Here is a 23,051-nt window from a genome sequence, read left to right as displayed (position 1 = left end):
AAATGGATAGATAAGAAATATAGGGCGCTGATAAAATATGTAGTGTATAGTGTAAACAATAAATGAAGAGCAGATTCCCTTATAAAGTGCAACTGTAAAGAAAGAAGAGGGGAGCCTCATGAAGTATCAATCGTAAAAATGAAGAAAGAACGTAGCATCCACTCACTGTGAAAAGCTGTGATAGCTGCCTCGAATCAGTAGCACTCGCCGGGAAGCTTCCGCGGCCTCTCCAGCAGACGTCGATGACGAAACGCGTAGGGCGGGTCCATTGCGTCACAGCGTCACTTCCGGTTTTGAGATTCCACCGCCGTGGAACGCGGAAGCTTCCCGGCGAGTGCTACTAATTTGAGGCAGCTATCACAGCTTTTCACATTGAGTGGATGCTACGTTCTTTCTTCATTTTTACGATTGATACTTCATGAGGCTCCCCTCTTCTTTCTCTCCATATGGAAACACGCCAACTGGTGCTTTGATTGTGGAGGGGGACCCTTGGAGATCCATTCTTGCCTAACTTCCGTACAAGGCAGGTTGTATATACAGCGCGACACCTAGTGGTCACACGGGTGATTGCAGCTGTCATTTATTTCATTTTATCTATTTTTTAAGGGACTTTTTTCCCTGGTTTCACTCATCACTTCTACTTCACTTATATGTTTTCTACTGGCATGTTGCACTTCCAACAGTAACAGTGCCAGGAATGTCACTAATATTTGATTTTATTTCTACACTGGATTGATTTTCATTACTTGTATATCACAATAAAAACACTGTCTATGTTATTAAATTTATTTATTGCACTTCAGCACTTTCTGGGTTTTACACATCACAGATCAGGATATTTGATCTTTTCCGACTTGAACCCACTTGATACATAGCATATATATTATTTAACCCTTTTTGGTTTTATGGGACACACCCCTTTATTATTTTTTATTTTTTATCATTTAATTGCAAGTGTATGCACTTTATTTCTTTTAATTGCACAAAGGTAGCGCCGTTTATATACAGGTATAGCCACTCTTTTTCCTCCTTCCTCAATGGATAACCAGGGATCATATACTTAGGGCTTACTTTGGGGCTTCAAAGGGTTAAAAGATCTAATGTTTTCTCCAGCAGCAGACTCCAATACAGGATCTCTAGATATGTGTCTCAATATGGGGAGTATAGGAGACAGGAAGCCAACATAGTGTAATGCCGTTTATTAAAAAGCAAATGTAAAATAAAAGATGGGTGCTTCCACCAGCCTGCATTGCTGTCAGCCCATGTCGGGGCAGTTAGCACACTAGTGTTGTAAGTGGCAAGCTGAGTCAGGATCAGAGGTCAGGTATAGGAATCAGGCAATAAGCACATGGAACGCTGTGGACCAATCAGCAATCAGCCAGTGCTACAGCCCTGCTTAAATAGCCTGTATTGGTGACAGGCGCCCATGTGGGCATGCACACATCTGTGCACACCTGCCGGCTGGCTGCTGGCCTGCGCATGTGCACACATATACGCCTAGGAATACTGTCTGCACAATGGGCAAGCCTTCCTTAACAGCACCATTGATCCACTACAATGTGAGACAGGACTTGGGGAATTGCGAGGTTTGCTACTCCTTTTGTGTAACTTAGTGGATGTGAGCTTAGTTGATAGTTAATAGTATTATGGGAGCAGACTGGCCAACTGCCACCCGGGTGGGATTTTTGCATATTTGCTCATGTTTATTAATAATTTATATTTAATTATCTAAGCTATTCTGGAACAGGAAGAAATATAAATGGTATTGGGTGGCAATATCTTCTTCTAAGACAGGCAAAGTCCAAGGCCCTGTTGACCTACCCCTTAGTTATTACAAAATCTTTCAGCAGTCCCTCTTCCCATTCTTTTTGTGAGGGCACAACTTCAGGACAAATATCACAGTGATAATGAAACCAGATAAAAGCACCACTCAATATGGTGGTTATTGACCAATAGCCTTCCTTATTGTTGACTAGAGATAGGCGAACGGTTCAAGCCAAGCAAAAGTTCAGCCCAAGCATTGCCTGTTTGCCCAATCAGGGTACAGTAAATACCTGGTTGTTAAGGAGTGGCCTCAGCATCCCTAACAGGTCAGTCATCAGCTGTCATCGGGCTTTCCCGCTGACAGCTGAATCTAAAAGAAAACATTGCCGGCAATAGAAAAAAAGTGAAGAAAAACAGTGTGGGGGTCCCTCCGCAATCCATATCAGGCCCTTCGGGTCTGGTACAGATTTTAAGGGGAACCCCATGACTAAAATGTTTAAAAAAAGGGCATGCCAAAATCCATACCAGACTCTTATCTGAGCATGCAGCCTGGCAGGACAGAAAGGGGGGGGGCGAGCGAGCGCCCCCTCCTGAACCATACCAGACCCCATGCCCTCAACATGAGGGGGTACTTTGGGGGGGCTCCTCATGTTAATGGGGACAAGGGCCTCTTCCCAACAACCCTGGGTGGTAGTTGTGGGGGTCTGCAGGCAGAGGGCTTATTGGAATCTGGATCCTGGCCCCCCATGTAAATGAGTATGAGGTACATTGTACCCCTACCCATGCACCAAAAAAAGTGTAAAAAATAAAAATAAAGACAATAGGCAATTTTTAACAAATCCTTTATTAATTTTTTTTTTTAAATTCCCCCCAATGTAGATCTATGTTAAAAACGACACCCGCCGTCAATGCCGGACCTAAAAAAAAAAACTATAGGGATAAGGTGCTTTGGGGCAGGGGGCAGAGTACCCCCTGAATGTTGAGGGAATGTGACCTGGTATGGTTCAGGAGGGGGGACGCTTGCGCATCCCCTCCTATCCTGACCTGCCGGGCTGCATGCTCGGATAAGGTCTGGTATTGAGATTTGTGGGGACCTTACGCCGTTTTTTTTAAACATTTTGACGTGGGGTTCCCCTTAAAATCCATACCAGACCCAAAGGCCCTAGTATGAATTTGGGGGGACCCCCATGTCGTTTTTTAAACATTTTTGTATTGCTGGTAATTTAAATGTCATTTTTTTTTTCATTACAAATGTCAGTTTTGCTGCTCCTGTAAAAGATCTGCTCCTGTAAAAACAAAACCCTTTTTTAGAAAAACAATTAGCATTGATAAATGTCCCCTAGGGCAGTACCTGGGCTTTGGGCCCCTATACCCTTTTTTTAGCCAACAACTTGCATATAAGCCTTCAAAATAGGGGCTTTGGATTTTTCAAATTTGGGTCCCATAGACTTTAATGAGGTTCGGGTCAAAACTTTTGCGATGTTCAAGAGTTCTGCAAACCGAACTGGGGGATGTTCACGACCCATCTCTATTGTTGACCTCAAACTTTTTTTCTAGAATTCTGGCTAACATACGTGCCCAGTGTCCCTCAGATTGTACAAGGCGAGTACAAGTTGGCATTGTCCCACAGTGAGTGGTGAGGTACAACATCGCAAGGGTCATTGACCTTATCCACTCTGCTCAGTCAGAAGCGTTACCATTGATGTTGTTATTTACAAGAAGACCTTTGACTGAGTGGGCTGGCAATTTCTAAAATCCGCTTTGATGTACATCAGCCTAGGGACCCACATGATGGCTTGGATGGCCCTGTACTCCACCCCCCCAGGAAGCAATTTATGTCAGTGAGACCTGTTCAGGCTACTTTCTTCTTAACAACAATTCACGCCAGGGATGTTCCCTATCCCAGCTGATATTCATTTTAACTCTAAAACATATTCTATGTATGACCGGGGTAAACTCCTCAACTCCAGGCATGTCGTCACCTCACATGGAACATAACATAGGGGTATATGCTAACAATCTTCTCCTCTTTCTTTCCAACCCTGAAACTACTATCCTGACTCTCTTAGTCCTTTTTAAACATTGGGGACTTATCCAACATTAAAATTACTTCTGAAGCACTTAACATCAACATACTGTTGGACAGGATGGCACGACCGAGGAAGAATAATCCATTTCACTGGTCCTAGTCTGTCCTAAAGATCTGGGAACCAGATTCCCCTTAAAATTCTTCTGCCTCTTGTTGGATGATCCAAATTATATATTTAACCTCCCTGGCGGTATGATTATGTCAGGAATTACATACCAAAAGCGGTACAATTCTTTTCATGGAAATTTGGCGTTATGTATTATAGGCCTACAATTCTTAGTAATTACTGACTTAAACCTGACCAAAACAAGAGTCTAGTAGACATCCCAGATGTGATAAATTTGAAACACAAACACGTGAATTATAATCGAATCAATAATATTATTTTATTATTTAATATATAATATATATAATAAAATTATATTATTGATTAGATTATAATTCATGCATTATATATTATATATAGATATATGTGTGTGTGCATATATATATATATATATACATATATATATATATATATATGCATACATATATATATATATATATATGCATATATATATATACCGGTGTATGTATATATATATATATGCGCATATATATATATATATATATATATGCATGCATATATATATATATATATATATATATATATATATATATATATATATATATATATATATATATATATATAATATAAAATGTGTTTTGTGCAACGTTTTTTTTTTTTTTTAATTTCCCTCCCTAGTTCCGCTCCCATGCAGGGAACGGAACTAGGAAGTGATCAGAGCGACGGAGACCGACGGAGGAGCGGCGGGACTCTCGGCTGGCGGTCACAGCAATGAGAGATCATCGCTGGATCGCCAGGATAAGGTAAGAGAACACCGCTGCGCTCTCTGCAATCCACCCCGAGCGTGACTCGGGGTTACCGCTCCTGATATGAAAAACCAACCCCGAGTCACGCTCGGGATTACCGCTAAGGAGGTTAATTCACACACTCCCCATTTATGTTCCACAGGCAATCTTCACCAATTTATTTATTTTTTTTATATTGACATTCCTATGGAACGACAAACCCACTCAAGCACACTTCAACCTCTCTAAACAGAATAGGGCTCCCTGACATATTGTAATATTTTAAAGCACTCCAGATTTCTCAGGTAGCAACATGGGTACATTGCCAGTACACAAAGTATAGGTACAAATTAAATAAGACTCCCAGACATTATCTTCAATTTCCTGGCTCTCAGTTAAACACTTCAGAGTGTAACTGCGCTTGCAAAGTGCACAGCCTAATTTCCTTTAGTAAATCAACCTCAATGTGTTTATAATGTTGAATATTAATTAGTACATTCTGCTCTGTATCCACAATTGTGGATGTAATGTTTTAGTTCTTATTTGGTTCACTCAGATGTCCACCAATGTCTGATTCTTTCTTTAAGGGCTGTGCCTGAAATAAAGATTAAAAAACAAAATGGTGTTGGGTAGGTAGTTCCTTTTTCACAACTGGTTTCCTAAGACTTGAGCTGATTTACAAAAATGGTGTCTGAGTTTATCTACTTTTGGATCAGAATGTAAGGTCTGCAGATGTCTACAGATGTCAATAAAACCTTTGTCCATCTTTAACCACTTCCCCACCAGGCCTATTTCGTGTTTACAAGTTAAAACCAGTATTTTTTCCTAGAAAACTACTTAGAACCCCCAAACATTATATATATTTTTTTAGCAAAGACTCTGGAGAATAAAATGGCGGTCATTGCAATATTTTTTGTCACGCGGTATTTGCGCAGCGGTCTTTAAAACACAATTTTTTTGAGAAAAATTACATTTCACTGCATTTAAAAAAATACTAAACAGTAAAGTTAGCCCATTTTTTTGTATATTGTGAAAGATGATGTCATGCCGAGTAAATAGATACCCAACATGTTACAGTTTAAAATTGCGCCCCCCCCCCCGTGGGATGGCGACAAACTACAGTCAATAGAGATCTCAATAGGCGACACTTTAAATTTATTTAACGGTTACCAGTTTAGAGTTAGAGTGTAGCTCTTTTTTTAAAATTATTGCTCACGCTCTGGCGATCGCGGCGATACCTCACATGTGTGGTTTGAACAGCGATTTCATTCGCGGCTCGACTTACGTATACGTTTTTATTTTTTTCCCATTTATTTTATTTTTTTTTTTAACTTTACTACAGTTTTAAAAAAAAAAAATCTGATCACTTTTATTGCTGTCACAAGCAATGTAAACATCCCTTGTGACAGCAATATGCAGTGACAGGTACACTTTATGGAGGGATCGAGGGTCTAAAAGACCCTAGACCCCTCCACTACACTTCCCTGTATGCAAAACACCGAAAACGGCGTTTTTGCATACAGTCGTTTTTCAAATTTGCCGCCGTTTTGCAGCACACTAACCCGGAAGTGATGTCATGGACGCCGCCTCCGGGTTACGTCATCGGAGACCCGATCGATGCCGTTTCCCCGTCCGCCGGCTGGGTGCTCGGGGCTCCCGGTGGGACGGGAGCCCCGGTAAAAGCCGCGGAAGGCGGCGGGAGGGGGGGGACGTCCCCTCCCGCCCCCCCGGGTAACGATCGAGCGGCTCCCGAGCCGCATCGATCGGTACCGATGGAAAGCTGACCGTCGGCTTCAAACAACGGTACCGGGATGATGCCTCTAGCTAGAGGCATCATACCGGTATACCCCCGCAAAGTTTGGACGTCATATGACGTCCACCTAGGGGGAAGTGGTTAAAAAACCTATATGAGGGATTTTCAAAGGTTTCCACACTTTATAATTCTATTTATTGAAAATTTAAAAAAATAAATGACATCACTTTTCTATATGGTCACCTTCCTGTACGATGCATTTTTTCCAGCGGCGTACCCATTTTTTAATACCATCAACAAAAAATGTTTTCAGTTGAGTGTGTAGCCACTGATGCACTGCTGCTTTCACATCATTACATGACAATATTTGTCCCCTTAAAGCGTCTTTGAGTTGTCCAAAAAGGTGGAAATCAGATGGTGCTAAATCCTGACTATAAGCTGGGTGTTTCATACCTCTCACTCATAAACGACTCTACAAGAGAACTTGATCCCCATACTGAGCACACATACAGAGATGAGTTTGTTCTCCCGAAACACCTTCTGCCCACAAAAAGCATATGACAGAATACGGGTTTCTCTTTGGTGCAATTTATACGTTTCGCAGCCATCTTTACCACAGCATGACAACTCTTATATTAAACTGCAAGGTTAGCCAGACAAACTAGTCACATGACACTCTCAGACACTACCAATTACTACTCCTACAACCCTCACCGTTTCCCAACGAAAATATAAAAGTGTGGAAACTTTTTGAAGACCCCATCATAGGTCTAAGATGTATGTATAGCCCAAATCTTATATTAAATTATGGATAGAGTAAGGAAGGATGGGAACTCATGTCACCTTATATTGCTCTTTTCTCACTGCAGTAATTCACCTTCTCTATTTGTTTTTTCGACCATTGTCACTGAAAATGAGAGGTCTGTGAGGGCCCAACCACATTCTGAAGAGTCAAACAATGGAGGACACCATCAACTACTGGGAGAGTGAGAAATAAGGTAATTATTTGCAGTACCTTTACCCCTTTGCCATACAAGCATTTAACCCATAAAGTGTGGGGGGAACCCCACTGCATGAGTACAATTACCAACAGCTTGAGTTGGGCTTTAAAGAAGGGTGAAATCTGATTTCCAGTTATCCCGTTATCTGTTAAAAGGCGCATCCACACAGAATGTGGAAACATATAAGTTTCTGATCTTATTGTTTAGTGAATAATAACTACAGAAACAAAACTATTACTATACATTCTTAAAAGAATTTAGAAATGACATGACCTCTCACAGATTGTAGAAGATTGGAAGAATGAGTTTAACTGACAAACAGGGGTAAAATTACTTTACCTGTTTTGCTTTGCTACTAATTTCCACAGAGATATCCCCTGCTGAGTTTCCAATTCCCACCACTAGAACGGACTTCCCATGGTAATCTTCAGATTTTTTATAGAAACGGCTATGGATGTATCGACCTTTAAATTTTTGAATACCTGCCAAGTGTAAAAGGAAGCAAGCTATGTTTTTTCGGATTTTACTTTCACCCTTATATTATTTTCCATTCAAGTCCAACAGGAAGAAAAAGTTTATATCATCTATTCACTTTGAATATTTCCTGAACCAGCTGTATGCAGTTTGGAATAAATGGCTCAATACCATTTCCTGTATTCGTGCTATAAAACAACAGTTCTGGATGTACAGTTGGCTCAGGAGCACAAACATGTATGTGTATGTATACGTACAAATGTATAAGCATTTCACTTCTTGTAGAGAAGGCTCTACAGTGCTTCACACTGGTTTAGTTGATTGCTTTTGTCCAAGTCACCATAACCTCTCTTTTTTTACTTTCTCATTGCGCCCCATGCCCTACACCAAAAAAGCTTTGCTTTGATTATAGCCGCCAAAGCTTAAAATAGCTACAGTATATTCAGTTTAGAATAAATGGCTCTGTAACATTAGGCTCTATCCATATGTGGATCCTGAATATACGGTATAGACAGCAAGGTGCATAAAGGAATTGTATGGATCTGCTCACTAGTGTGATGCTTGTCATCGAGCTCTGTACACTATCTTCTGCGTTAGACAATACCTTTTGTTTAAAAAAAAAAGGCTCTACCGTTCTTTGCATAATTTACTTTTTTATCCACTTGCCGACCACCCGCCTGCCTCAGATATACTGCGGCAGGCTGCCGTACTTGTAAGGCGGTTTGCGGCGAACGCGCACCACCGGTGGCACGCGCCTGTCCCCACTAGGCAGCGGAGATGGCGATCCACGGGCCAGCGCACCCGTGATAGCTCCCCACTGAGAGAGAAGGACGGTCTGCTGTTGTAAACACAGCAGACCATTGTTCTGTCTGAAATGATCACAGAGCGCCTGTGATCCTCCTATATAGGATCACAGGTCTCTGTTCATTTCCCAGGTCCCTCCCCCATACAGTTAGAAAACACTCCCCTAGGCTCGCACTTAACCCTTTGATCATCACTGGGTTACTCCCTTTCCTGCCAGTGTCATTATTACAGTAACAGTGCATATTGTTAGCACTGATTACTGTGGTAATTTCACTGGTCCCCCCAAAAGTGTCAAAAATGTCAGTTAGGGGTCCGATCTGTCCATCGCAATGTCGCAGATCCCCACCATTACTAGTAAAAAATAAATAAATAAATAAAAATTACAAATCTTTCCCCTAGTTTGTAGATGCAATAACTTTTGCGCAAACCAATCAAAATACACTTATTGGAATTTTTTTTTACCAAAAATATGTAGCAGAATACAAATTGGCCTAGAAGGATGAAAATAGATTTTTCTATTTTTTCTTTTGGGAATGTTATATAGCAGAATGTGAAAAATATGTATATTTTTTCAGTATTTCTTTGTTTATAGCACAAAAAAAAATAAAAGTGCACAGGTGATACATACGGACATAATTTTTTTTTAGGTACAGTGTCGCACGACCGCGCAATTGTCCGTTGAAGTAACTCAGCGCCGAATCACAAAAAATGGCCTTGTCATTAGGGGGCAAATATTTCTGGTCCAGAAGTGGTTAAGAGAAAGCATAATCTGACAGGTTTTGGTGAGGTGGGCCAAGAAGAACCAAAAAGCCTTCCACTTTTGTAAGAGAAAAAAAGATTCCACTTTCAAAATGATCTCATAACTTACCTTTCAAGGTGTTATAACTATTTTTTATAGTTTACTGATTTCTAAATAATGTATAAAGTGTCTATAAAAATAATTATTCTTTTGTCTTGTTTTTTCAAATAGTTTTGTTTAAATTAGTTTACTTTGCTCTTAAAATATTTGGATGCAAATAGACAGGTAATATTATATACTTATGGTAATAAGTTCCACACTTGAAATATGTATTACGCCCTTGCTGCTAACCCTATCTCACCCAATTTACTAAAAGTGGTTGTAAATGCTCTCATATACCCAATGCAGTGAATAGCCTCAGATAATGCACAGAAATTAAACAAATCCTCCTACATAAGTTTTACTTTACTTATCTGCTTCCATCTCTACTGTATACCCCTTCAAAAGAGCACAATTGTGATAAAATCCTTCTTGATCAGTTAGAAGCAGAGAGGAGGGGGTGGAGTGCTGCAGTTACAGCTCTCTTAAAATGAGTGAGAGTTGATTGGAGGAAGGGGACACACACCCCATCCACATACAGGAATGAATGTGTGCTGAGCTCCCTCCCCCATCCCAAATGTATCTCATGTGCTGGGAAAACTTCTTAGAAGTGACTCATACTGATAAAAGAGGAACGAAACACCAGAGAGAAACAACACTTAGAGCTTTGGAGAGAGACAGGTAAACAATACAGATATACAGTATGTGCTCTGTTCAGATTTCTTGACCGGGGTTTACAACCAATTTAATAAATGTGTGAGAACCAAAAAACTCTATAATGTATGCAAAGAGCAGCTTATACTGTGCAATCACTCCAACACAGAATTAAATAATAAAATAATACCAATAATAAATAATACAATTAAAACAAATCAGTGCAGGACTCCTTACAAATCAATGAAATGTATACCAAGGTAATTAAACAAAATATCACTGTACAAAAATCCACATATTTTAAATAAATAGGAATCTCCATACATTTCATAAAATTGTATAAGCAAACCCACAAAAAAATATATTGTTGACTAAAATGCTACTATGCAAAGAACCATCTATTAGATACATTAAATGAAAAACCATTTTGCGAAATATCTATAAAAGTTCCACACTTGTTCATTTACAATTGGATGCATTGTAACAAAATTTGTATCCTGTGTTTTTTTATATGCCTTTAAAGTATATATGGAGTCAAATAAAGAAAAGCATACTATCGCATGGAAAAAAATTCTCTAATGGTCTAATAAAATTTATTTATTAAAAAAAAAAAAAAAAATTGTATTCCCGATTTTTTGTAGTTTTAGTGAGCTGTCATGTTCTCTAAGCAAGTTCCATCTTCCGAGTGTGAGGAACATGTCTGTGGGCCTGAGGGTAGGTAGAGAATGACATGTAGGGCAGTGGAGAAAACTGTTGCTGATTAAAGAAGAGCAGAGATGGTGGGGTGGTAGGGGGAAGGTGGCAGAAAGGCCATATTGGTCTACAGGCAAAGCGTACACCAGCATAGCGTCCTGTAGCTCCTATCATAAAGATGAGAAAAGTAACCTAACCAAACCAATATACAGCATCTCACAAAAGTGAGCACCCCCCTCACATGTTTGTAAATATTTTATTATTTTTTTCATGTGACAACACTGAAGAAATGACACTTTGCTACAATGTAAAGTAGTGAGTGTACAGCTTGTATAACAGTGTAAATTTGCTGTCCCCTCAAAATAACTCAACACACATCCATTAATGACTAAACCGCTGGCAACAAAAGTGAGTACACCCCTAAGAAGAAAATGTCCAAATTGGGACAAATTAGTAATTTTCCCTCCCCGGTTTAATGTGACTCATTGGTGTTACAAGGTCTCAGGTGTGAATGGGGAGCAGGTGAGTTAAATGTGGTGTTATCGCTCTCATGCTCTCATATTGGTCACTGAAAATTCAATATGGCACCTCATGGCAAAGAACTCTGAGGATCTGAAAAAAAGAATTGCTTCTCTACATAAAGATGGCTTAGGCTATAAGAAGATTGCCAAGTCCCTTAAACTGAGCTGCAGCACGGTGGCCAAGACCATACAGTGGTTTAACAGGACAGGTTCCACTCAGAACAGGCCTGGCAATGGTCATATCCGGAGGTTGTCTTTGGGAAATAGACGTATGAGTACTGCCAGTATTGCTGCAGAGGTTGAAGGGCTGGAGGGTCAGCCTGCCAGTGCTCAGACCATACACCACACACTGCATCAAATTGGTCTGCATGGCTTTCGTCCCAGAAGGAAACCTTTCCTAAAGATTATGCACAAGAAAGCATGCAAACAGTTTGCTTAAGGCAAGCAGACTAAGGACATGGATTACTGGAACCATGTCCTGTGGTCTGATGAGACCAAGATAAACTTATTTGATTCAGTTGGTGTCAAGCATGTGTGGCGGCAACCAGGTGAGGAGTACAAAGACAAGTGTGCCTTGCCTACAGTCAAGCATGGTGGTGGGAGTGTTATGGCCTGGGGCTGCATGAGTGCTGCCGGCACTGGGGAGCTACAGTTCATTGAGGGAACCATGTACTATGACATACTGAAGCAGAGCATGATCCCCTCCCTTCGGAGAGTGGGCCACAGGGCAGTATTCCAACATGATAATAACCCCAAACATACCTCCAAGATGACCACTGCCTTGGTAAAGAAGCTGAGGGTAAAGGGGATTGACTGGCCAAGCATGTCTCCAGACCTAAACCCTATTGAGCACCTGTGGGGCATCCTCAAGTGGAAGGTGGAGGAGCGCAAGGTCTCTAACATCTGCCAGCTCCATGATGTCATTATGGAGAAGTGGAAGAGGACTCCAGTGGCAACCTGTGAAGCTCTGGTGAACTCCATGCTCAAGAGGGTTAAGGCAGTGCTGGAAAAGAATGTTGGCCACACATAATTTTGGCACTTTGGGCCCAATTTGGATATTTTCATTTAGGGATGTACTCACTTTTGTTGCCAGCAGTTTGGACATTAATGGCTGTGTGTTGAGTTATTTTGAGGGGACAGCAAATTTACATTGTTATACAAGCTGTACACTCACTACGTTACATTGTAGCAAAGTGTAATTTCTTCAGTGTTGTCCCATGAAAAGATATAATAAAATATTTACAAAAATGTGAGGGGTGTACTCACTTTTGTGAGATACTGTACTTCTGCTTCTGTAACTGGCATAGTCAGAATGCTACAGGAATCAAATGGAACTAGCAGGATCACCACGTGTTTGCTAATAAATGCAATTGCATAAGATGGAATATGTACAAAAATAATTTTATCAGAAGGGGAATGCATTACTCGAACATCAATTATAAGGTTTATATACACTTTATTTATGCAAGGATTTAGTTTAAGGGCACTTTGTACAATAGGCTTTGTTTATTGAAATTTTGAAATATGTCCATCCACTCTGAAGCCACTAGTTAAAAGAGAAGGCTACAAATCTCAGCAGTATTTTAATGTAACAACTATATTTTTGGTTTTAATGTAACAATTATAATATGGGTACCACATTCCCTCTGTCACTTGTTTATGTTTTGTTTTGTTTTTTTGCATGCTTCACACAGGTTACTTACTGTATACCTCTAATTTTTAAAGCCATTTTGCTCATCTCATAATGTTTACCATAAGATCCTCCTTATTATCTGTATGGTAAATAGCTGATACTACTTTGGAAGAGTGCCCATACTTAGATGCAGGCATGGTCTCCTTTAACTCCATTTCCCACAATCCCCTGAGTTTTCACAATCTCCTGGGCTCCTGAACACATCCAGTGACTATAAATGTTCCTGATCTCCACCATCCGCATATCACAGAAAGCACATCTGATGAGGCAGAGGTAGCTGGACATTGGATCTGCAGCCAGTGTATGGTTCTCCACTGTAAATCTCAGTGTGCAAGCAGCCAGGTAGGAACCCAAAAACATGTAGCTTGCAAAGAAGATTCAGCCACTGTGGAGATAATTTCTCCAGCTGCTACCACAGTACTGCTCTGCAAATGGGGTGTCCCTGCCTTTCCAGCCACTCACCTGTGCTACCAGCCCTGAGACTCCTCCAGCCAGTCGCCTGTGTTATCAGTCCTAAGATCCCTCCAGCTGTCCACCTGTACTACCAAACTGAGGCATGCTGTCTGTATGAAAAAGTGCAAGTAACTGTTTGTGTACAGTATTCTTTACTGAAGTAGAGGTTTCTTTCTAGTCTTCTATAGACTGTGTTGTGCTGCCATCTACCTCCCTGATTAATCTGATTAATCTGTACCCGCATTGCTTTGAGAAATTACTGTTTGCACAGCTTCATTATCTGTTAACATTGTTCTGTTCTGTATGTATACATTTTACAATTCTGACCTGTTTTGGGTACTTAATCCACCTCTACACCTATTCATTAAACTTAAGGCTACAGTTACCTTCTGTCTTATCATTTGGCTGATTTGTGATTCTGTTTTTTTACCACTTAAGAACCAGGCCTATTTCTGACACATGTTGTTTACAAGTTAAAATCAGTATTTGTTTGCTAGAACATTACTTAGAACCCCCAAACATTATATATATTTTTTTAGCAGAGACCCTAGAGAATAAAATGGAGATTGTTGCAATACTTTTTATCATGCATATTTGTGGAGCAGTCTTACAAACACAATTTGTTTGGAAAAAATACACTTTTTTAAATTAAAAAATAAAAAAACAGTAAAGTTATCCCATTTTTTTCTATAATGTTAAAGATAATGTCACATTGAGTAAATTGATACCTAACATGTCATGCTTCAAAATTGTGCACGCTCGTGGAATGGTGACAAACATTGGTACTTAAAATTCTCCATAGGCTACACTTAAAACATTTCTACAGGTCACCAGTTTTACAGAGGAGGTCTGGGGCTAGAATTATTGCTCTCACTCTAACGATCATGGCGATATCTCACATTTGTGGTTTGAACACCATTTACATATGTGGGCATGACTTGCGTATGCGTTCGCTTCTGCGCACGAGCTCGGAGGGACGAGGTGCATTAATTTTTTTTTCTTATTTATTTTACCTTTATTTTTACACTGTCCCTATAAAAAAAAGTTTTTTTGATCACTTTTATTCCCATTACAAGGACAGGTCCTCTTTGATGTGAGATCTGGGGTCAGAAAGACCTCAGATCTCACATCTACACTTAAAAGCAAAAAAACATGAGAAAAAAAATAATTTTTTTAAGTAAAAAAAAAAATAGGCCCTTTAAGGCCGTCGGGCGGAAGCGAGATATGATGTTGTTCCGGTCCTCCAAGACCATAGAGTCGAGTGGGGACAATCTTGCCCTCGCTCGACTTCCTGCCCAGGTCTGCAACAAACCGGATAGTTTTCCCCGCTACTGACAGCTCTGGTAAGTGGGGAAATTGACCGGAAAGCGGCAGGAGGGAGCTGGGCACCTCTCCTGCCGCACATAAAAGTGATCCGCAGCGAATCCACCACTGGGACCAGTTTTATGTGAAATAAGACCGCTCGCTGTGTAGAGAAATACCAGGGTTATTTAACGTCAAAGTAGCGATGTAAATTGGCAGCGGGCGGTCCGGAAGTAGTTATACTCAGCTAATAAAAACTTAATGCTGCTTTTTTGGGGGGGATTCTCTGTATGTACGCTCTGATACTTGGATGTAGGGATGATCGAACTTTTGAAAAGTTTGGTTCGGCCAGAACACCCGAACTACCCGAAAGTTTGGTTTGGATTCCAGAACCCCTATGAAATCAATGGGACCCGAATTTCTAGAATCAAAAAACACCATTTTGAAGCCCTAAAACCCAATAAATGCCCCTAAAAAATGCCTAGGGTTCTGGGTCATGCCCCAGGGACTATTAATCACACAAAAAAAGTTCTTAAAAATTGTCGTTTTTGATAGAGAGACAATTATTGAAAGAATTATTGAAAAAAAAAAATGAGGTTTTTTTTTGGATTTAGTGTCTGGGGGGTCTAAAGGGTGTACCTGTAAAGTTTCAGCTCTGTAGCATGTCCAGAACCAGAAAAAAAAGATAATTTTTCTTAGAATTTCAGTAGCGCAGGGATAGTGTTACCCTCCTTTCACACCTATATGTGTGTATGTGTATATATATATATATATATGTGTGTGTGTGTGTGTGTGTGTGTGTATATATACCCCCCTACAGAAGTTCAGATGTCATGCCTGCCTCCAAAGATGCCCAAAAAATGCTCAATAAATGCCTGAAACAAAAACGCCCAGGTGTGAAAGGAGCGTAACCCCATCCCTGCGCTACTGAAATTCTAAGAAAAATGATCTTTTTTTTCTGGTTCTGGACATGCCACAGAGCTGAAACTTCACAGGTACACTTTTTAGACCTCCCAGACACTAAATCCAAAGAAATCTCTTTTTATTTTTTCAATATTTTTTTCAATAATTGGCTCTCTATCAAAAACGACAATTTTTAAGAACTTTTTTTTGTGTGATTTATAGTCCCTGGGGCATGACCCAGAACACTAGGCACTTTTTAGGGGCATTTATTGGGTTTTAGGGCTTCAAAATGGTGTTTTTTGATTCCATATATATATATATATATATATATACACACACACATATATTTATATATATATCTATATCAAAAGCGACAATTTTTAAGAACTTTTTTTGTGTGATTAATAGTCCCTGGGGCATGACCCAGAACCCTAGGCACTTTTTAGGGGCATTTATTGGGTTTTAGGGCTTCAAAATGGTGTTTTTTTATTGCCTATATATATATATATATATATATATATATATATATATATCTACATTACGGTCACCCTGACATGGATGAGTTCGGTCACCCTGGCATGGCAGAGTCAGTTCACCCTAAACTACACTATGGTTACCCTGACACTTAAAACTTTCCCTACAAAAACTAGATTATTGAATCTAACTATAGTGGTATATAGTACCCTAACTACACTGCCTATCCCTTTCCTCACACTAATAATTGCAAAATGACACTGGAGCAGCAGGAGTAACAGAAAAGCTTCCACTCTATTGCACAGCCTCTCTATTACAGTGCTAGAGATTTGGCGGGGCTATGTTATATACTGGGGGGCGTATTCACTACTGATTGGCCTCTGGACCCCGTAGTCACTCCAATCACATTCCTAACAGACTCCTGCCCCCTCAATTGGCTTTTACTGACGTTTCTGGTCCAATCATGGGCTTTTAAAGCCCAGTTCCTGTCTCATTGCATTTTGGGCGGTTCTGATGGCCGAATTCCGAACTTTTACCGCATAAATTTTGAAATTCGGCCGAATTTCGAACAGCCGAACCCGAACCCGAACCATTCGATCATCCCTACTTAGATGTCCCCTGGAAATTGTGCAGTGGATAATTGCACTTGGAAGGGGTGGCTGTAACCCAACAAGGATAATTCCTTTTCTATTGAATGTCAATTAAGTATCAGTCCCACTTTAAAAGTGTTGGGGCTCTAGATTCATACTGTCAGGATCATCAAATCATGGTTCATTCATTTTTCTAAATGTTGAATCATAATATATCTGATACTTTGTGATACTATGTGCTTTTTTATAATTTTCTCCAGATGGTTGGTCCTGGGGTAATTTTAATCTTTTTTCAATAAATATTAAGAATTTTATGAAATAATCTCTTGTATTACTCCGTGGGTATCACAAAGTCCATCCCCCCCCCCCCCTCCCTCTACTCCCTTGTGGATTTTTTCAGGGATAGGTTATACTATACACTTTTTTTAATTGCTTTACTGTTTAATATATTAAAATATATAAAATACGTGAAACAAAAAAATTAATATAGATTATCTACCTTTACACTTACATTCCCTCTATGAATCCTGTTAACATACAATCAGATTACTAGAAAATGCTGAAATCTTCTTTTAAAGTATTTGTACAAAAATCAGAGGAAGTGTAATTCAGTATGGCAGTGTAAATGTAACATCCTGTACATTTCAACAGTTCATCAGTTCTCAGCTTTTGCATATTTGTAAAAAGATGCATTCCGATAGTTATACTTTACTGCGCACAGACATTTAATTGGTGGTTTTATTTACTGTACTCATCTAAACTTTTTTTATATTAAGTTAAAATTCCCAGGAAAACCATATTAGTTTATGGTCAATTTGACTTTATTGTCTACAAGTTTTAGACCTTTACACCAATGCAAATAGGTTTGCATGAAACAGGATGCAGGTTGGGGGGGAGTCCATACTCTCACTCATTCAGCTATTGTATGTTTAATATATGAAGAGACTCGCACCTTCGCAAGAGATCAAGTTACAGAAGCTATTCACACTTTAGTAGTAATCATGGTGAAAACTGGAGAGTATGTCAAACATGCCACCTGCTGGCTGCAAGAGGTGCAGTATCTTACAGAAGTGAGTACACCCCTCACATTTTTGTAAATATTTTATTATATCTTTTCATGTGACAACGCTGAAGAAATGACACTTTGTTACAATGTAAAGTAGTGAGTGTACAGCTTATATACTGTGTAAATTTGCTGTCCCCTCAAAATAACACAAAGCCATTAATGTCTAAACCGCTTGCAACAAAAGTGAGTAGCCATTTTTCCTCCCCGGTGTCATGTGACTCGTTAGTGTTAGTCTCAGGTGTAATTGGGGAGCAGGTGTGTTAAATTTGGTGTTATCGGTCTCTCTCTCTCATACTGGTCACTGGAAGTTCAACATGGCACCTCATGGCAAAGAACTCTCTGGGGGTCTGAAAAAAAGACTTGTTGCTCTACATAAAGATGGCCTAGACTATAAGAAGATTGTAAAGACCCTGAAACTGGGCTGCAGCACAGTGGCTAAGACCATGCAGCAATTTAACAGGACAGAATCCACTCAGAACAGGCCTGGCCATGGTCGACCAAAGAAGTTGACTGCACTTGCTCAGCATCATATCCAGAGGTTGTCTTTGGGAAATAGACATATGAGTGCTGCCAGCATTGCTGCAGAGGTTGAAGGGGTGGGGGTGTCAGCCTGTCAGTGCTCAGACCATACGTCGCACACCGCATCAAATTGGTCTGCATGGCTGTCTTCCCAGAAGGAGGCCTCTTCTAAAGACAATGCACAAGAAAGCCTGCAAACAGTTTGCTGAAGACAAACAGACTAAGGATATGGATTACTGGAACCGTGTCCTGTGGTCTGATGAGACCAAACGTATATGGTTAAGATGGTGTCAATCGTTTGTGGTGGCAAGCAGGTGTGGAGAACAAAGACAAGCGTGTCTTGCCTACAGTCAAGCATGGTGGGGGGAGTGTCTTGGTCTGGGGCTGCATGAATGCTGCCAGCACTGGGAGCTACAGTTCAATGAGGGAACCATGAATGCCAACATGTACTGTGAGCAGAGCATGATCCCCTCCCTTCAGAGACTGGGCGGCAGGGCAGTATTCAAACATGATAATGACCCCAAACACAACTCCAAGACGACCACTGCCTTGCTAAAGAAGCTGAGGGTAAAGGTAATGGACTGGCCAAGCATGTCTCCAGACCTAAACCCTATTGAGCATCTGTGGGGCATCGTCAAACGGAAGGTGGAGGAGCGCAAGATGTCTAACTTTCACCAGCTCCATGATGTCGTCATGGGGAAGGGGAAGAGGACTCCAGTGGCAATCTGTGAAGCTCTGGTGAACTCCATGCCCAAGAGGGTTAAGGCAGTGCTGGACCTCTGGTGAGCTTACATATAGTAGAAATGAGTTATAAATTGGCTGGCATCCCTTCTCCTAGGCTGTATGAGGAGAAGGTTTCACGTGCATTTCAGTTATTAAAAGTGCATAAAGGTTTAATATGTAAAAAGTTAAAGAGTAGTTCCAGTCCCCTGTGGTAAAAATAAAAGTAAAAAATAATAAAAGTCAGCAGCTACAAAAAGTGTAGCTGCTGACTTTTAAAAAACAGTCACTTACCTGTCTCGGGATCCAGCGGTGAGCTCACCCCAGTCTGTCTCAGCCACTGTCTTCGGTCCCCAGCTCTGGCATCTTGCGGCTTCACAGCCAGGTGTGCTGTGCATCGTGAGTGGTGGATACAGTCTTCTGGGATCTGTCAGTGTCCCAGAAGACTGCAGGGGGGAGGGAGGAAGAAAAACTTCCGTTGCCTAGCCGAAGTGGAAAGCGGGTACCTGTCAAAATAGGGTACCCGCTCCCCCCACTCCTCAAAGGTGCCAATTGTTTAAGAGAAGCGGGGAACAAGTCTTTAAAGCTGAACTTCCTCTTTTGGGTGGAGCTCCGCTTCTAGAATACAAGTTCTTTACACTGTAGTATTCCCTGATGAAGATAATATGAAAAAGGGCTTTACATTGAATATACATATAGTTGTATATGTAAAATTATTTTATTCAGATAAAAGGTAAAGTTATATTGTATCATATACTGTATATGGTTGCTTACACATGGCCCATGCCCATCCTCCCTAACTCGTATAGAATGTCAGCGTGGCTCTAAATAGTGGCCCTGAGTATTGAATTTTAGAAGCCAGCCCTCAGAGGGGAGGGGGAGCAAGCCTGAAAGTTTGTTCAATGCATAGGTTTGGCTCAAGATACTATACAGGCGGTCCCCGGGTTACAAACAGGATAGGGTCTGTAGGTTTGTTCTTGAGTTGAATTTGTTTGTAAGTCGGAACTGGTACATTTTTAAGTGTAGCTCCAGCCAAAAAAAATGTGTACGTTTTTTGGATAGCATAGGGAAGGGTTAACACCCCTGCAATGTTTGTTCTGCTGTCTGTACCCCTGTTCAGATTTCCCCTCACTTTCTGTCCCTATGACAATTGCATTTTGAAAACTTTGGGTTGTTGTGGAAACAAGGATTGGTGATAAAGATTCAGTGGAGACGCATTTTGCCCATGATAACACTTACAGGAGTGATTTTTCCTTCCTAGGGGTAGATTTTCTCTCACTTCCTGTTGTCTCCCTCCGTTTGTAAGTATAAGTCGTTTGTAAGCTGGATGTTTGTAACCCAGGGACCGTCTGTAGTAGGACTAAAAGACGCAGGAGGAGAAGCAGCCCTTTTTTTTTTTTAGGAGAAAGTGGGGCTGAATAGGTTCTTACAGAATAAAAGGAAGAGAACAAAGACTGGATGGGAACATATTTACACGAGGACTAGCTGCCCACTGCTACACACATGATTAACCACTTAAGCCCCGGAGGATTTGGCTGCTAAAGGACCAGGGGTTTTTTTGCGATTTTTTACTGCGTGACTTTAACGGACAATTGCGCGGTCGTGCGACGCTGTACCTAAACGAATTTGGCGTCCTTTTTTTCCCACAAACAGAGCTTTCTTTTGGTGGTATTTGATCACCTGTGCGATTTTTTGATCACGCGCTATAAACAAAAAAAGAGCGTAAATTTTGCAAAAATAACAATATTTTTCACATTTTTTTATATGAAATTCCCCCAAAAAAAAAGTAAAAATCAAAATTTTTTAACATTTTTCGGCCAATTTGTTTTATGCTACCTATGTTTGGTAAAAAAAATCGCAAAAAGCGTATTTTGATTGGTTTGCGCAAAAGTTATCGCGTTTACTAACAAAGAGAAAGATTTTTGTCATTTTTGGTGTTTTTTTTTTTAACGCGTAATGGCGGCGATCTGCGATTTTTTTTTCGGTACTGCGACATTGCGGCGGACAGATCGGACCCTTGACTGACATTTTTGACACTTTTGGGGTTACCAGTGACATTACTGCAGTAATCAGTGCTATACATATGCACTGTTACTGCAAAAATGACACTGGCAGGGAAGGGGTTAACTTTATTGGGAAGGGAGGGGTTAAGTGTGTCCTAGGGGCGTGCTTTCTACTGTGTAGGGACATTGCTATTGGTGTAAAAGCAAAGATCAACCGTTCTACATAGTAGAACGGTCAGATCTTTACTTTTACACAGGGAGAACTGACAGGCAGCTTGTTTACACAAGCTGCTCTGTCTTTCTCCCTTCACAGGAGCGATCGTAGTGTGGCCGGCGGACATCGAGTCCGCCGGTCACACGCACTGACTTGCCTGTGAACGAGCCGCGGCGGGCGCGCGCCTCGGCGGGCGCGCGCCCGCTCGCTATAGGCTCGCAAGTCAGTGACAGGCGAGTGACGTACCGATACGTCACTCTGCCTGGCCGGGGCTGACCGCCGCAGTATATAGTCGTGCGGCGGTCGGCAACCGGTTAAACAAACTATGTATATTTTAACAACATAACTAGTTTTCATGATGTCATTTACCATTTTTCTTGTAATCTCATGCTATTTTATTATTAAATCCATTTTGAGTTTTTACACAAGAACCGGAAGGACCTTCTTTTTTGGACTTTTCTCATCAATATAAGTTTATAGACTATCAAGAAAGTTTCCATATTTAACACACTCCAAATAATACTGTTTCTGAAACCCAACTAACATCTTGTAATTGTGCTTGAAAACAGAAAACACATCATTACCAACATCAACCACTAGCAAAAAAATAATGTTTACCAGCTATCATGACTCACAGTTTCCGAATCTAGGGTTTAAACCACATAAAAAATAATTTTAATTTTATGCGACTAAATAGAAGTTCAAAATACATCTCTAGCGCACACTCCCCCTAACTATATAATTCTAAAGACAGCCCAATTAAATGCAGCCTAATAGGACAGATATAAAAAAAAAAAAACAGAAAAATTAGAGCTGGTGTCCACTGCAACGAAAAAGGCTTCATAGTTAAAATGCAGCATACAATTGTACTGTTCTGCAGCATACACTATTTTTAAAAGCATTTGGAACTGGTATTACCTGGGAAAGACTGAAGAGGTAAATAATGATCAACATGATGCCCATTGCAGACCAGGACTGCATCAAAACACTCTTTCTTCTCAGTTCCATTCTTCTTTGTTAGTACTTCCCACTGTCCATTCATGGAAAAGTTTGGACTCTTTGTCACCTGGCAAACTTCAGTCTTAAAAAATAGGAGAAATGGATTTTTAGTCTTTCTTTGTTATTAGGGATACATATAAATGTATTTAGTGTACAGTAGCATCCTCCTAGTTTAGTTAGAATTAGTGCTGGATCACTGAGTTCAATGGAGCTGTGTGTGTTTTGTTAAAGCGGAGTTCCGGCCTCGGAAACTATTTTTCACTACAAATACCCCCGGGACAGTCAGGGCTAGTGCATTCCACTCCAAAAAAGATAAGTGCTGTACAGCACCCCACTCCTGCACTCAGAACCTGGTCCTCAGGCTGCCTCAATCCCGGAACTCGTGCTAGTACTTGGCATCCATTATGGCTAGGCTTTGCTGCCCCTTACGACCGGGGCGGTCGACCAAACACTGTAGATACAAAACAAAGAAAGGGCGCACCAGCCTAGCGCATTATCCTCAGCGAGTTTATTAAATCAAAATAAAAATCAGCTACTCACAAACATTTGTGAAATTCAGGCACATCAATTCCATAAAGCCGCCTCATAGCAGAGGTCCGACATCTCACTGGAAGCAGAGGGCTGACACGTTTCGAGGCCGTGCCTCTTCCTCAGAGCCTGGAGACCATGGCC

At 40.6% G+C, this 23,051-nt stretch overlaps 1 protein-coding gene across 1 annotated transcript in view; it reads right to left on the bottom strand.

The window, feature by feature from the left end:
• LOC309562224 (uncharacterized protein) overlaps positions 1-23,051 on the bottom strand; it is a 121,428-nt gene that overhangs the window by 12,573 nt on the left and 85,804 nt on the right. The window contains exons 14-15 of the mRNA XM_082266349.1: positions 22,299-22,461; positions 7,799-7,941 (exon numbers count right to left, since the gene is read on the bottom strand). Coding sequence (XP_082122475.1) covers positions 7,799-7,941; positions 22,299-22,461 — 306 coding nt within the window. The remainder of the gene's footprint in view (positions 1-7,798; positions 7,942-22,298; positions 22,462-23,051) is intronic.

Source organism: Pelophylax lessonae (assembly GCF_965119305.1).
Source record: "Pelophylax lessonae genome assembly, chromosome: 8".
In the NCBI taxonomy this organism is placed as follows: Eukaryota; Metazoa; Chordata; class Amphibia; order Anura; family Ranidae; genus Pelophylax; species Pelophylax lessonae.
This window is presented reverse-complemented; position numbering and strand designations above follow the sequence as displayed.